The following is a 14,777-nucleotide window of genomic DNA, read 5'->3' as shown; positions in this document are numbered from 1 at the left end:
GTGTTGGTTGCCTCTGATCCTTGATGAATCGTTGATATCCATAGACAGGAGTAAATGTGCATTTGTGGTTCGGTGCCTGATAAGTTTCCTTTCAATGAGGTTAGAGAGTATCTTTTATTTGATGTCATTTCCAAAAAACACAAAAATCTCTAGGTGACAGTCAGTGATTTTTAAAGTCTTTGCTCTATGATCTTGCTATGAAAGGAAGTGGTTACCAACTTGGCATTTTCTTTTAAAAAATATTTCTGTTGATTGCAGAGAAAGGAAGGGAGAGCGAGAGAGAGAGAAACATCAATGATGAGAGTGAATCATCGATTGGCTGCCTCCTGCACATCTCCTACTGGGGATCAAGTCTACAAACCAGGCATGCGCCCTAACTGGGAATCAGACCCTTGGCCTCCTGGTTCATGGGTCAACACTCAACCACTGAGCCAAACCAGCAGGGCATTGGCATTTTCTTGAAGCGACTATCAAACTTTGGCAATAGTATGTCTCCTTTAAGTAATGGCAGCTCGTAAGTTTCTTCATCTAAGTCCAGCTTAAATGCACTGTGGTTCATGAAGGAATGCAAAAGAACAAAAAAATGGGGAGCCAGAGAGCAGGGAAACCAAGCAGCTGTCTTAGGTTTCCCGTAGCCTCTACTATTCATTTAATTTAAAATTATTGTTTACCCATGCAACATATCCTAAAAGTTTTTCTATATATATATCTATACTAATAAAAGGATAATATGCTAATTAGACCGGGACACCTTCCAGGAGACCTTCTGGACCTCCTTCCGGACAAAGCCACAGTGGTGGGGCTGAGGCAGAGGCAGTTAGGGCGATCAGGCTAGGAGGGGAGTGCAGTTGGGGATGATCAGGCCGGTGCCGGGGGGGGGGCAGTTGTGGGCAAGCAGGCTGGTGGGGGGTGGGGGTGGGGCACAGTTGTGGGATTGGACCTAAACTGGGAGTCAGACATCCTCCAAGGGGTCCCAGATTGGAGAGGGTGCAGGCCAGACTGAGGGACACACCCCCTGCGCATGAATTTCTTACACCGGGCCACGTGTGTGTGTGTGTGTGTGTGTGTGTGTGTGTGTGTGTGTGTGTGTGTGTGAGATTTTTAACCCTTAAAACCTCCATGCCTAAAGAAAACTAAGAAGTAATCAGCATTCTTTAGCTTGGACATTTTTATAACCTCTAGAAACATTTTCTTTTTTAAAATATATTTTTATTGATTTCAGAGAAGAAGGAAGAGGGAGAGAGAGAGAGAAACATCAATGATGAGAGAGAATCATTGACCAGCTGCTTCCTGCACGCCCCTGCTGGGAATCGAGCCTGCAACCCAGGCATGTGACCCCAACTGGAATCGAACCTGGGACCCTTCAGTCCACAGGCTGACGCTCTATCCACTGAGCCAAACCGGCCAGGGCTAGAAACATTTTCATAGACACAAATGTCAATTATTAACATGGACTTATTTAAAAAAATATTTTTATTGATTTCAAAGAGAGGAAGGGAGAGGGAGAGAGAGATAGAAGCATCAATGAAAATCATCGATCGGCTGCCTCCTGCACACCGCCTATTGGGGATCAAGCCCCCCACCTAGGCATGCCCCTACTGGGAAAGGTACCATTACCTCCTGGTTCATGGGTCAACTCTCAACCACTGAGTCACACCAACTGGGCTCTAATAATTTTTATCCCCCACTCATTCTGCCTAACTTTATAGCCATATTTTTCTTCTTTCTAATTGTGTGTGCAAAAGATTAATTTAGAAATATCAAAGGTTCCTCATCTTGACCATCTTAGTTATAAATGGGAGCCTGACTATAGTGGGCTTGTTGTCCTTGGAGGACCAATTTCCCATGTTAATTTGAAATCTGTAGAGTGAACAAACTTCGAGGGAAAACCAGTGTTTACCTGCATGTCTCTGTACCAGCTAAATGTGGATGTCCATATAGAACTTTTTTCCCCTCAGGCCACAGTTGTAAACATTTTTAATGATTGCCTTACATTCCCTTATATGAGTGTATTACAGTTAATTTAACCAATATCCTGTTGTTATAATTTAAGTTGTTTTCAAATTAAAAAAAATTATAAATAGTGCTGCAGTCATTCTTGTCACTAAATCTTTGGAACATCATTACTAAATTATTCTTGGCCTTTAGATGGAAGCTGGATGTAGATTGATTCAAGGCTGATCTCTGGATAGATGTGGAGTAAAGAGTATGAATACTTTAAATTCTGCTAATGGGGTGATCCATAGTCTTTGGATTTGTACACGGGGAACTTGATACTGTATTTTAAAAACAAATTTAGTTTAATTTTTTCCCCCATCACCATTTATCCCCTCTATGCTATCTTCTACCTCCACCCATCCCCCTCCACCCCTTGATATTTTAGTTTGAACACTGAAAACAAGACTTAAATTTTTCCTTGGTAAGTCATAGCCATATCTGTGGGCAAACCTCCAATTTTCTTCAAAGAATAGATTTATATCTATGTAGTATCTGAGCAACTATGTGATTAAGATATTCAAGTTCTATATTAAGAACACGGCAAAGACCAGTTCAGCCTGAATAGTTTGAAGAGTATATGTTAGCCTCTGGCCAGGAGCTCAGTTGGTTAGAGCGTTGTCACAGTACACCAAGGTAGTGGGTTGGATCTCTGGTTAGGGCACATACAAAAAGCATGAATGAATGTATAAGTAAATAGGACAACATATTGATGTTTCTCATCTCTCTCTCAAATCAATAATAAAAAAAAGTATGTGTTAACAATGTGTTAGTTTCAGTATAATCCAGCATATATTTTTTTCCTGGATTATCTGCTTTTGATAGCATTCTCTTTTTGAGGATATATTAAAATGAATTAGGTTTGAAATGAACCTCAAAGTAACTATGAATTGATTTGCTAAATGGCTTGTGTAGTTTTACATCTGAACATTAATAAATAAAAATAAAGGTTCTTGAGCTTTGTTTTTGGGAAGTTATTAGAGTTCTATCAATGTAAATATTACTTGAAGGGAAAGGAATTTAGAACCCATTTTGCCTTAAAAGATTAAATTTCAATCTTTAAAGTATAATGAGACTATTAAAAATACTTATATATTAGAAGTCAATTTTGATTCTTGTAAAAGATGCTTTGTTGAATCAATACCTTGGAATCTTTGTTAATTGTACACAGTTGAGACTCTGATTAAAATTTGTCTAAGAAGAAGTTAGATTGTTGCAAAAAGGCTTACATATTTTTGACTGGCTAATGATTAAGAAAAAATTGAATATAGAAAAAATTGACAGTAGTTAGTTGTACCTGAAATCTGCTTGCCATTCATATACAGTATTAGAGTGAGAGACTTAATTATATTGACCAGGAAGCTGAAAGATAGATTTTTTCTGGAGCTTTAAATGTTTTTTTGTTCCTTGCCTTTAATAACTGTATGGATTTGTAAACTTAAGAAAACAAAAAAATGAAAATAAAAATCACTTCTTGTTTTAAAAAAAATATATTTTATTGATTTTTTACAGAGAGGAAGAGAGAGGGATAGAGAGTTAGAAACATCGATGAGAGAGAAGCATCGATCAGCTGCCTCTTGCACACCCCCTACTGGGGATGTGCCCGCAACCAAGGTACATGCCCTTGACCCGAATTGAACCTGGGACCCTTGAGTCCGCAGGCTGATGCTCTGTCCACTGAGCCAAACCGGGTTCGGCTAAAAATCACTTCTTAACTTTCAGAGATAATCACTGATAAAGATATTTGTGTATATTCTTCCATATTTTTTTCTGTACTTGGATTTTTTGCATTTCATCAAGGTTGTCCAATTTGTTGGCATATAGTTGTTCATAGTATCCTACCTTATAATAGAGAAACATGCAAATTGACCACACCTCCGCTACGCCCACGATTGGGCCAGCGGGAGGCTGGGGGGCGGGACTCCGGGTGGCCTATCCGGCCGTTGAGAAGATCAAGATGGCGGCGCCCAGTCCTCTTAGTTCGGGGGTCCCTGGGGAGATCGCTGCCCCGGGGAGGCGAGACCTGGCTGCCCAGACACTCAAGAGGGTATCGGGAAGATCGGCAACCTGGGGGGCGTGGCCGGGCCCTTCCCGCCCCTCCTGGGGGTCCCGTGGGCGATCGGCCGCCTGGGGGGGGCGTGGCCGGGCCCTTCCCGCCCCTCCCTGGGGTCCTGCGGGCGATCGGCCGCCTGGGGGGGGCGTGGCCGGGCCCTTCCTGCCCCTCACGGGGTCCCGGGGGCGATCGGCCGCCTGGGGGGGGCGTGGCCGGGATATCAGCAACCCGGGTGGTGTAGCCAGCCCATCCAGCCTCTCCCAGGGGTCCCTGGGGAGATCGGAACCCCGGGGAGGTGTGGCAGGACTCGCCCAGCCGCTCCCAGGGTCACTGGGAACATTGCAGGCATGTGGTTGCTGAGACCCAGACCAGGCCTCTGGCCACACATTCATAGCTTTGCGGAGACCTAGGGCAGGGATCTGCCTCATCTGCAGAGAGACAGAGGTTCTGCAGTGCCCCCAAGACGTGGGTGGGCCCAGCCAGGGATCAAGGGGCATGGAAGGACTCCTGGCAGAGGGCCAGGACCCTCACCCCTGAGGCGGGGGTTGAGGGGTGGTGCCACCTCAGTGGAGGGGTGCTGCACTGCAGGGTACTGGACTGACTGATGTGATTCAGAGAAGCTCCCAGTGCTAACGGGCCTCGCTCAGGCGGCCTTCACACTTCAGAGGCAGTGACTCCTGCTCCTGCTTTGACCCAAAAGCAAGCTCGCTACACCCTGCCCCATAGCAGAGCATGCCTAGGCAGTGAGTGGGAAGCCTTCCACCTGCTTCGGAGAAGGGGGGGCAGTAAAGAATGGGGGGAGAGGAAACAATGTGGAGCATCCATAATGAAGAGGTGCTTGAGAAAGAGGCTCGGAAGCCTGAATGGAAGGTTTGTTCTGTTTGCTGGGCCGCTGCCCCTTAGGAAGCGCAAAGAGCATGGCTCTGAGGGCTTCCTGTGTGCTGAGTCAAGTTCCACAGCCAACTGGAATTGGCCTCAGTTTCCTGGTCTGTAAAATGGATTAAGCGTGTCCCAGTGCCTTCACTGAGCTTTGATGGCCAATTGAGATACTATATAAAGAAAATGAGGGAAGAAGTGAGAAAGAAAAGGAAGGACAAGCAACACAAAAGAAAGACTGAAAGGAACCTATAAACCCATTGTCACTTAAATAGGGAATATAGTCAATAGTGTTGTAATGATGGTATGATGCCAGGTGGGTACTAGAAATATCGGGGAACACTTTGTAAAGTATATGATTGTCTAACCACTATTCTGTAACTAATATAAAACCTGAAACCAATACAAAATAATGTTGAATGTAAAGAAATGAAAATTGGAGTAAAATTTTTATAAATTTCAAAGTTTAAATAAAAGCTGTAAAGGAAGGAAGGGGAGAATAAAAAGTGTTTTTCATTTTGCCACTTCATTAAAAAGACAGTTGTCTTTATATGGTGCTTTTATACCTTTCTAAGTCATTATCTCATTTTAATTTCCGGGCAACTTAAAGACAAGATAAGTATTCCCTCCACTATTCAAAGAAAGGAAATCTTGGTGTCTGGTCCTAATGATTCAATCGTCAAACCCTTATTGTAAAGCAGGGTTAGTAAAATTTTCTGTGCAGGGTCATATCTATACTAATAAAAGCCTTGGGGGTGATCAGGCCAGCAGGGGAGGGTATTTGGGGGCAATCAGGCCCGCAGAGGAGCAGTTAGGGGGCAATCAGGCCAGCAAGGGAGCAGTTAGGGGGCAATCAGGCAGGTAGGTGAGCGGTTAGGAGCCAGTGGTCCCGGATTGTGAGAGGGATGTCCAACTGCAGGTTTAGGCCCGATTCCACAGGGATCGGGCCTAAACCTGCAATTGGACATCTCCAGAGGGATCCCATATTAGGGTGCAAGCTGGGCTGAGGGACACCCTCCCCAGTGCACGAATTTCGTGCACCGGGCCTCTAGTCCTATATAATAAAAGGGTAAAATGCAAATTGACCCTAACAGCGGAACGATCAGAAAAACTGCTCAAACAGTCACTATAAGGTGCACTGACCACCTCTCAGTCCCTTTCCCTGCCCGGCAGGCTCCAATCGCCTGATGGCGAACAGGGAACCAGAGGTGGGTGGTGGCGGGGGACAGGGCCGGCTGCAGGCAGCCAGGGAAGATGGCCCTGAACACAGGCCAGGTCTAGGGATGGTATCTGCACATGAATTTCATGCGCTGGGCCTCTAGTTTACTTATAATCCTTTGTATTTCTGTGATGTCACTTGTTACTTTGTGGGTTCTCTCTCTTTGTTTCTTGATGAGTCTGGTTAATGGTTTATCAGTCTTGTTTACTTTTTCAAAGAACCAACTCTTGGTTTCATTGACCTTTTGAATTGTTTCTTTTAGATTTTACTTCATTTATTTCTGCTCTGATATTTATTATTTCCTTCTTTCTACTTAAAATCTGGGCTTCATTTGTTGTTCTTTTTCAGGTTCCTATAAGTGAAAAGTTAGATTGTTCATTTGAGCTTTTTCTTGTTTATTGAGATAGGCCTGGAATGCTATGAATTTCCATTTTAGGACTGCTTTCCCTGTGTTCCACAGATTTTGGGTTGCTGTTTTCTCATTTTCATTTTTTTTTTGAATCCTATATGCGCGTTTATTCCAATACTGGCAGCAGTATGGGAGAGCAGCAGGTCATCCACAAAAATCTGCTCTTCAGCCCTAGCCTGTTTGGCTGCGTGGATAGAGTGCCGGCCTGCAGACTGATAGGTCCCAGGTTCGATTCTGGTCAAGGGCACATGCCCAGGTTGCAGGAGGCAGCCAATCAATGATTCTTTCTCATCATTGATGTTTCTATCCTTTTCTCCCTTTCCCTTCCTCTCTGAAATCAATAAAAATATGTTTTAAAAAAATCTGCTCTGTAACCCTCCATAAGTCAGCTGCTTATGTAGGGTAGGACAAGGATAACATGGGGAAGTAGGGATTACAGGCATGGGAAGTAGGAGGTTGGGGTGGGACTCCATTGTTTGGGCAACAAGATGGTTAATATTTTCATAATAAAAGTGTAATAGGCTAATTAGACTGGATGTCTTTCCGGACATCCTGCCAGATGATCTTCTGGACAAAGCCGGGGCTGCAAGGGAAGCCTGGGTCCCGGGTGCCAGAGGAAAGTCGGTGCCGGCAGCCGGGGGAAGGAAGGCCTATTCTTGCACGAATTTCGGGCATTGGGCCTCTAGTCCTACATAATAAAATGGTAATATGTAAATTACCATCACTCCGCTACGCCCACGATTGGGCCAGCAGGAGGTGCAGGGGGCGGGACTCAGGGTGGCCGGGGTAGCTGATTGGGCCAGCAGGACGCTGAGCTCGCGGCGCCACTGGCGCCGCGAGCTCAGCGTCTGTGTCATGGCTGCCCCGGAGGCTTTCGGAAGGCCTGGTGCACCGGTGGACAGACAGCCAGCCGGCTCCCCCGCGATCAAAAGCCAAAGCGGGGGAGCTGTCTGTCTGTCTGCGCCGGCGCAAGGCCTTTCGAAAGCCTCCGCGGAGCTGGAGGCTTTCGGAAGGCCTGGTGCACCGGGGACAGACAGACAGCCGGCTCCCCCGCGATCAAAAGCCAAAGCTGGGGAGCTGTCTGTCTGTCTGCGCCGGCGCAAGGCCTTTCGAAAGCCTCCCCGGAGCTGGAGGCTTTCGGAAGGCCTGGGGCACCGGCGGACAGACAGACAGCCGGCTCCCCCGCGATCAAAAGCCAAAGCGGGGGAGCTGTCTGTCTGTCTGCGCAGGCGCAAGGCCTTTCGAAAGCCTCCGCCGCGCTGGAGGCTTTCGGAAGGCCTGGGGCACCGGCGGACAGACAGACAGCCGGCTCCCCCGCGATCAAAAGCCAAAGCGGGGGAGCTGTCTGTCTGTCTGCGCAGGCGCAAGGCCTTTCGAAAGCCTCCGCCGCGCTGGAGGCTTTCGGAAGGCCTGGGGCACCGGCGGACAGACAGACAGCCGGCTCCCCCGCGATCAAAAGCCAAAGCGGGGGAGCTGTCTGTCTGTCTACGCCGGCGCAAGGCCTTTCGAAAGCCTCCGCCGCGCTGGAGGCTTTCGGAAGGCCTGGGGCACCAGCGGACAGACAGCCAGCTGGTGCACCAGGTGCATGATTAAATCATGCACTGGGCCTCTAGTCTTTTCATAATAGGCAGTTCTTGAGTGAGAATGATTCCAAGGTTGACTCCTAGGTTCAAGGTTGACTCCCAGGTCCTGGGGGCTTACAACTCCGAGCCAGGTCAGAATGTCCTTTCTTTAACCAACACAAGGCAATCATGGTTAACAGCATGATGAATATTTCCTATAATCATAGCTAGTCTCCAATATTCTGTTTTTGCCCCTAACATTTCCACACTTCTATTTCTATCACCTCATATCTATAAAATTACTTTTAGATGAAAAGTCTCATCCTGCTGGACTGCATCTTCTTCTGCCTTGAAAGCAGTTCCTAGGGTTGGAATTCACCAAGTGCAGGATCTTGGATATGTTTTCTATCAACTGAGAATTGCCAGAAAGATTAAAACAGCACATTCCTTTAATTCCTCACAATCATGGTTATGCTGCAGCAGCAAATAATCTATTGCTGCCAGATTTTCTAGAACTGCCTCTGACCTGGATCAGCTCTTGATTTATCCCATGTATGGCCCTGGAAGGTGGCATGCCAGGGCTTTTACCACGCTACAATCCAGCCGGGTCACTTCTCCATTAAGGGAGTGTAGAAGCAATGCCAGCATAACAAAGCAATACAGTCAGCAGGGCTCCACAGGTGGAGATGATCATTGCAGTCCCGTGCCATGGCCTTGAGAAAGTCTCTTTTGGTTCAGACCCTGTGATGTTTCTGAGGCATAAAGACAGTCGGTCATCATAAGGAACAGGGCCCCTGGTGCTGTTAGCAGGGATAAATAGTTCTCCCACGTATCAGAAACCAGCCAGCTAGCAGCTTAGTATGTCCATTACTAGAAGGGAAGGTGACATTATCAGAACAATTCATAAGGTAGTTATTAGATACTGAAAGACAATAACTAGAATACTCAGTAAGAGTCAGACATTTACCACAGGGAACTACTGCTGTAACCTTTAGAGCAAGCAAGTCAAACTTAAAGGCTAACACGGGCCAAATAAACAAGTTTTGAGTTTATGTGGGCTGCAAAAGAAACAAAAGCTTCAATTTTCATAGAAATGAAGGTTTATTTTGATAGAGACATGCTGGATACAAAGGGTTGAAATAGATGAGTAATCGTTAACATAAAATAATAGAACATTTTAATAAAAATTAATATATTTTCTTGAACATTAACTTACCAGACACTGAATAACTGCACAAATTAATAAGCATAATGTGAATCTATTTTTCTTGTTCTCCGAAAGCAAAATGTTTCCTTTTGCGCACACCAAACAAGCTAGTACAAGACTAATGACGTGGCAATCAGCGGCTAAAATATTCACTGCTAGTATTAGTGAAGAGAAATGGTACGCCTGCATGTAAGGTGCGTAAGGGAAATGAAAGCAACATGATTATAGTAATCAGTCATTAGTGAACGTTGTAGTTTGTTATTAATAAGTAGGGACCCAGTGCACGGAAATTCCTCACAATCGTGGCCTGTGGGGATTGGGCCGAAACCAGCTGTCCGACATCCCCTGAAGGATCCCAGATTGTGAGAGGGCGCAGGCCAGGCCAAGGGACCCCATTGGTGCATGATTGGACCAGGGAGGGCTCCAGGGCATGTCCGGCCCATCTCACCTAGTCCTGATCAGCCAGACCCCAGCAGCAAGCTAACCTACCAGTTGGTGCGCGTCATAGCAACTTGTCGAATGGTCAAACGAACTGTTGGACACTTAGCATACTAGGGTTTTATTATATAGGATTATGTATAACAGGATATTGTAAAAGTTAAGTTATGAAATTTTTATTAAAACATTTCTTACATAACGTTATATTGGCTGGGCCGTAAAAATATTCGTTGTGGGCTGTATGCAGCCCATGGGCCACGAGTTTGACATGCTTGCTTTAGAGGAAACATCCTTGCATCTTTTCCCAGACAGTGGGTTCCAACATATAAAGGTGCCTGAATATAAGTTCCCAAAATGAATGGGATAATTCTATATATTATTTTTTAAAAAGAAATTTTATGACGCATATGTGTTTTTTAAAAATATATATTTTATTGATTTTTTACAGAGAGGAAGGGAGAGGGATAGAGAGTTAGAAATATTGATCAGCTGCCTCTTGCACACTCCCTACTGGGTACACGCAACTAAGGTACATGCCCTTGACCGGAATCGGACCTGGGACCCTTGAGTCCGCAGGCTGACGCTCTATCCACTGAGCCACACTGGTTAGGGCAATTCTATATATTATTAATAGGTGTTCCAACTCCTACTCAGCAAAATGTAAAGGTCAGTTCTACACAGGTTCCTCCATTGCCAGCTTCAGAGCAGTTGGAGTGGTGAGAAGCATGCCTCAGGCTCTCATCCATTTCTCCTCAGGTTGGCTCATCATCCTTGATCTGCTCAGGTCTGTCTAAGGGTCTCGTCTCTGAATTCTTCCAGAGAAAATGGGCGCAAGGTCTCTTCTATAACCGCTTCATGCTGAGGTGGGATGAAGATTTTCCTTTAGAGCCAAGAGATCCTTGCTCTCTGTCAGAGGGACGATGAGGCCTGGTCACAGAAGGCGGTGGCAGTGGCCTCTAGAGGTGGTATTCCTTGAGTGAGAGTAGGGCTTGTAACCTTGGCTGGCAGGTGCCCATGATCTCTTGGCTGCAGCGGTGTCAGAAGTTAGACGTGTCCTAGCTGATAATTTCACAAGGCCCAGTCTTCAGAACTCATATTTGGTCTCGCTCCAGGTCTCATGGATGTACTTCAACTTATGTCTGCCTCATTTCTCGCCTGATGTGTGGACTGAGGACTGTGGTCATTTTCATTTTTTTTCAAGTTATCTTTTGATTTCTTCCTTGATTTCATTGTTAACCCATTCATTGTTCAGTAACATGTAATTTAGCCTCCACGTGTTGAATGTTTTTCAGTGTTTTTATTGCTGATTTCTAGTTTTATGCCATTGTGATCCAAGAAGATGCTAAAATGAGTTCAGTCTTTTTGAACTTGTGGAGACTTATTTTGTGTCCTAACATGTGGTCTGTCTTTGAGAATGTATTGTGTGCACTTGAGAAGAATGCATATTGTGCAGCTTTGCGGTAAATGTTCTGTAAATGTTAATGAAATCCATTTGATCTAGTGTGCCATTTAAGGTAGCTGTTTCCTTGTTGATTTTTTTGTCTGGAAGATCTATCTAATGATGTCAGTGGAGTGGTCAGGTCCCCTACTATGACTGTATTGCTTGTCCATCTCTCCCTTAAAGACCTCCAAGAGCTTTTTTATATATTTAGGTGCTCCTACTATAATAGCTTTTAAATCTTTGGACATGGCTAATCTTTGATTAGGGTCAAATTATGAATCATTCTGATATTTAGAACGAGACAGCCCACAATCAAATAGCATTCCAATTTATTGTTAGGAGAAGAGAATGTGGCTTAGCCTCTAAAATAGAAAATATAATAAGAGATTTGAGAAGTGGTTAAAAGGACACAAGTCACTGTTAAGGGTAACCATACTCATATGGACTACAGTGTAGTCACAAGATACATGCATTTAGTTTATGTAAATTTCAATTATATATTTTAAAGTATTTATTTATTTTTATTAATTTTAGGGAGAGAGGGGACTAGAGAGAGAAAGAGAAAAAAAAGAGAGAAAGTTAGATAGATAGAGAAATATCTGTTGTTCTACATATTTATGCATTCCTTGGTTGTTGTATGTGCCCTGACTGGGGATTGAACCTGCAACCTTGGCATAATGGGACAATGCTCAAACCAACTGAGCTACCCAGTCAGGGCAAAGAGGTACATTGTTATACAGAATAGGTATAATTAAGAAATTACTGGTACACAGGAGGATTAATTCAGAGTTGCTCATGAAATAAAAGAGCTGAGATACACTTCAAATTTATTCTGTCCTTTTGACTTATGCTTTACTCTCATTGAAATTAATTTAGGTTGTCACTGTTTGTAGTTCACATAGTGCTTATTATATGCTATATTTTGTAGGTGGAACTTTATGCTTACCCATTATTGATAACTTTCCCTTAATATGAAAATTATTTAAGTTAAAAATAGGTGATTTCAAACTTGTGGCTAAGATGGATTAATTTGTTTATTCAGCATATCATGAGCCATACACATTGGAAATATAAAGGTGACTAAGAGTAAAAAATAATAATAAAGGTGACTAAATGAGGGCCCTCTCTTTAAGGACATCCACAGTCTGGAGAGGAAGATAGACTAGTAGACAAATAGTTATAATATAGTATGCTACATGTAATATAAATAATGTAATATTAATGTACCAAGTACTAATACCCAGAGAAAGGAATACTTTGGTGTATTGTTTCTTATATGTGCCTGGTCAGGGTACATACAAGAAGCAACCAAGAAATGTATAAATATGAGTGATGGTTATATGGATAAAAGAATAATTTGAGCAGAATCTGAAGTATTTCACAAGGGAGAAACAGAGGAAAGGGCATTCTAGATTGAGGGAGTAGTTCATGCAAAGTTCTTGAGATATGTGACGTGTTTGAAGATGGTTGTGTTTATATGTGAGTGATGTGAAAGCCTAGATTGTTAAGAATTTTATCTATAAGTAACGGGTTTCATTATTATAGTTTAAGTATTGTAGCCATACTTGGGTTGGTGTATTAGAGAACTCTGAGGATAGCCTTTGAAAGATTAGAAGGGGAAGAGACTATAGGTAAGATAATATTTATGGAGCTATTGTGATACTTCATTTATTGACCTTTATATTGAATGATAGGTTTTTAAAAATAAAATTATATTTAACTGCCTATAAATTAAGCAGTTTAAATTAGTTTAAAACTCTTTACAACTAATAGCAAAATATTAATGCAGGGTAATGGTTCTGTTAGCTAATTCAGCTTTTATTTATATTTTAATTAAATTGATTATTTTCTCATTCTGGTTTCAGATAACAAAGATATTAGATGCAAACCCAGAAGATGTTCGTGTGAAATCACCACTGTCCAAACTCAGAAGCTCAGAACGGTGGGATCTCCCTTTGCAGGGGGTAAATAAAAACTTACTTCTCTTAAGTATATAATGTTATTGGTGTGCTTAAAACATTTTAGTGAAACTGAATTTTTTATTTTCTTATATGTCCTTTTGTATTTTGTTGTTGTTATTTATTTGTAGGTTTTAAATTAGTTTATTTCAGGTATATGTTGAACTGATGCTTTGAGATTAAGGTCTTTCTTTTAAATATAAGTACACCTTATGCATTATTTTTCTTCATCAAATGCAAATATCATTGTAAAAGAAATTATTTTAAATATATGAGAACATTAAGCTTATTAGAATCAGATGCTCTTTTATTCTCATTTTGTAAATTTGAGAGGGTTTATTTTAAAGGGTAACACAATTGTTTTTCCAAAAGATATTTTGATTATAAATTGGGACTTTAATTTTATCAGTATTAAGCATTATTGCAGATTCTCATAATGAGGCTTAAGATAGTACTTGTTATGTATTATTTTTGCTCTTGCCTCACACAAATTATTTTCATTTTTAAAAAAGTCCTTTTGTTGGGGGAGCTGGAGAGTGGAACAAATTTTTTAAATATGTTTTTTAAAATTGATTTTAGAGAGAGAGGAAGAGGGATAGATAGAAACATCGATGAGAGAAAGACATTGATTGGCTGCCTCCTGCACCCCTCCCCCCCACTGATGTTTGTTTTTTCCCCAGTTTTACTAATAGAGACAATGTTGTAGTGAACATCATTTTTCATATATAGGGAACCATTTTTGAGTGGGATTACTGGGTCTAAAGAATTTTTATATTAAACTTTAATAAATTGCAAAATTGTCACACAGACAATTGGCACTAATTTATATTGCCACCAATGAGAGCTCCTATTTTCTACAAACTGACTAGCACTGGGTGTTATCACACAGTAAGATTGTTGTCAATTTAATGGGAAGAGAAAAATTATTATATTTTAAATCTCCACCCTAGGACATACTTAGAGAGGGGAAGGAAGAGAGAGAGAGAGAGATAGAGAGAGAAACATCAATGTGAGAGAGAAACATTGATCGGTTGCATTCTGTACATGCCCTGACTGGGGATTGAACCTGCAATCCAGGTATATGCCCTGACTGGGAATCGAACTGGCAACCTTTTGATGTGAAGGACTACGCTCAACCAATTGAGCCACTTCAACTGGGCAAAAATTATTATTTTAAGAAAAATTTGTCTCTTTGCATTTATATATTTTATTTTATGTTTTAGTATATTGAATTTATTGTGGAATACAAATTATATATATTATGTATAGTTGGCTGTCCATATCTGTGGGTTCCATATCCGTGGATTCAATCAACCACGAATTGAAAATATTTGGGAAATAAAAAAAGTTATGTTGTTGCTGACTATGTACTTTGTTCTCTTATTGCTTAGGCAATTTTCAAGGGTCTTTAGAAGTTGTGTGCCAAGAGCTGGGGGCAGAGACCATAATGTTTTTTTCTATTATTTCATAGTCATCAAGTTTCATCCATGTTATGTCAGAATTTCCTTTCTTTTCAATGGCAGATAATATTTCATTGTATGTGCACACTACATTTTGATTATCAGTTCATCCATTGATGGAACACAGTTGATTTGCTTCTACCTTTTAGCTGTTGTGAA

The 14,777-nt window shown here is 42.3% G+C and overlaps 1 protein-coding gene across 3 annotated transcripts in view; it reads left to right on the top strand.

The window, feature by feature from the left end:
* SENP7 (SUMO specific peptidase 7) overlaps positions 1 to 14,777 on the top strand; it is a 165,686-nt gene that overhangs the window by 16,522 nt on the left and 134,387 nt on the right. For all 3 annotated transcript variants that reach the window (XM_079766837.1, XM_079766839.1, XM_079766838.1), the window contains exon 3: positions 13,066 to 13,164. In XM_079766837.1, coding sequence (XP_079622963.1) covers positions 13,066 to 13,164 — 99 coding nt within the window. The remainder of the gene's footprint in view (positions 1 to 13,065; positions 13,165 to 14,777) is intronic.

The sequence above is a fragment of the Cnephaeus nilssonii genome, assembly GCF_951640355.1.
Source record: "Cnephaeus nilssonii genome assembly, chromosome: 3".
Taxonomy (NCBI): domain Eukaryota; kingdom Metazoa; phylum Chordata; class Mammalia; order Chiroptera; family Vespertilionidae; genus Cnephaeus; species Cnephaeus nilssonii.
This window is presented reverse-complemented; position numbering and strand designations above follow the sequence as displayed.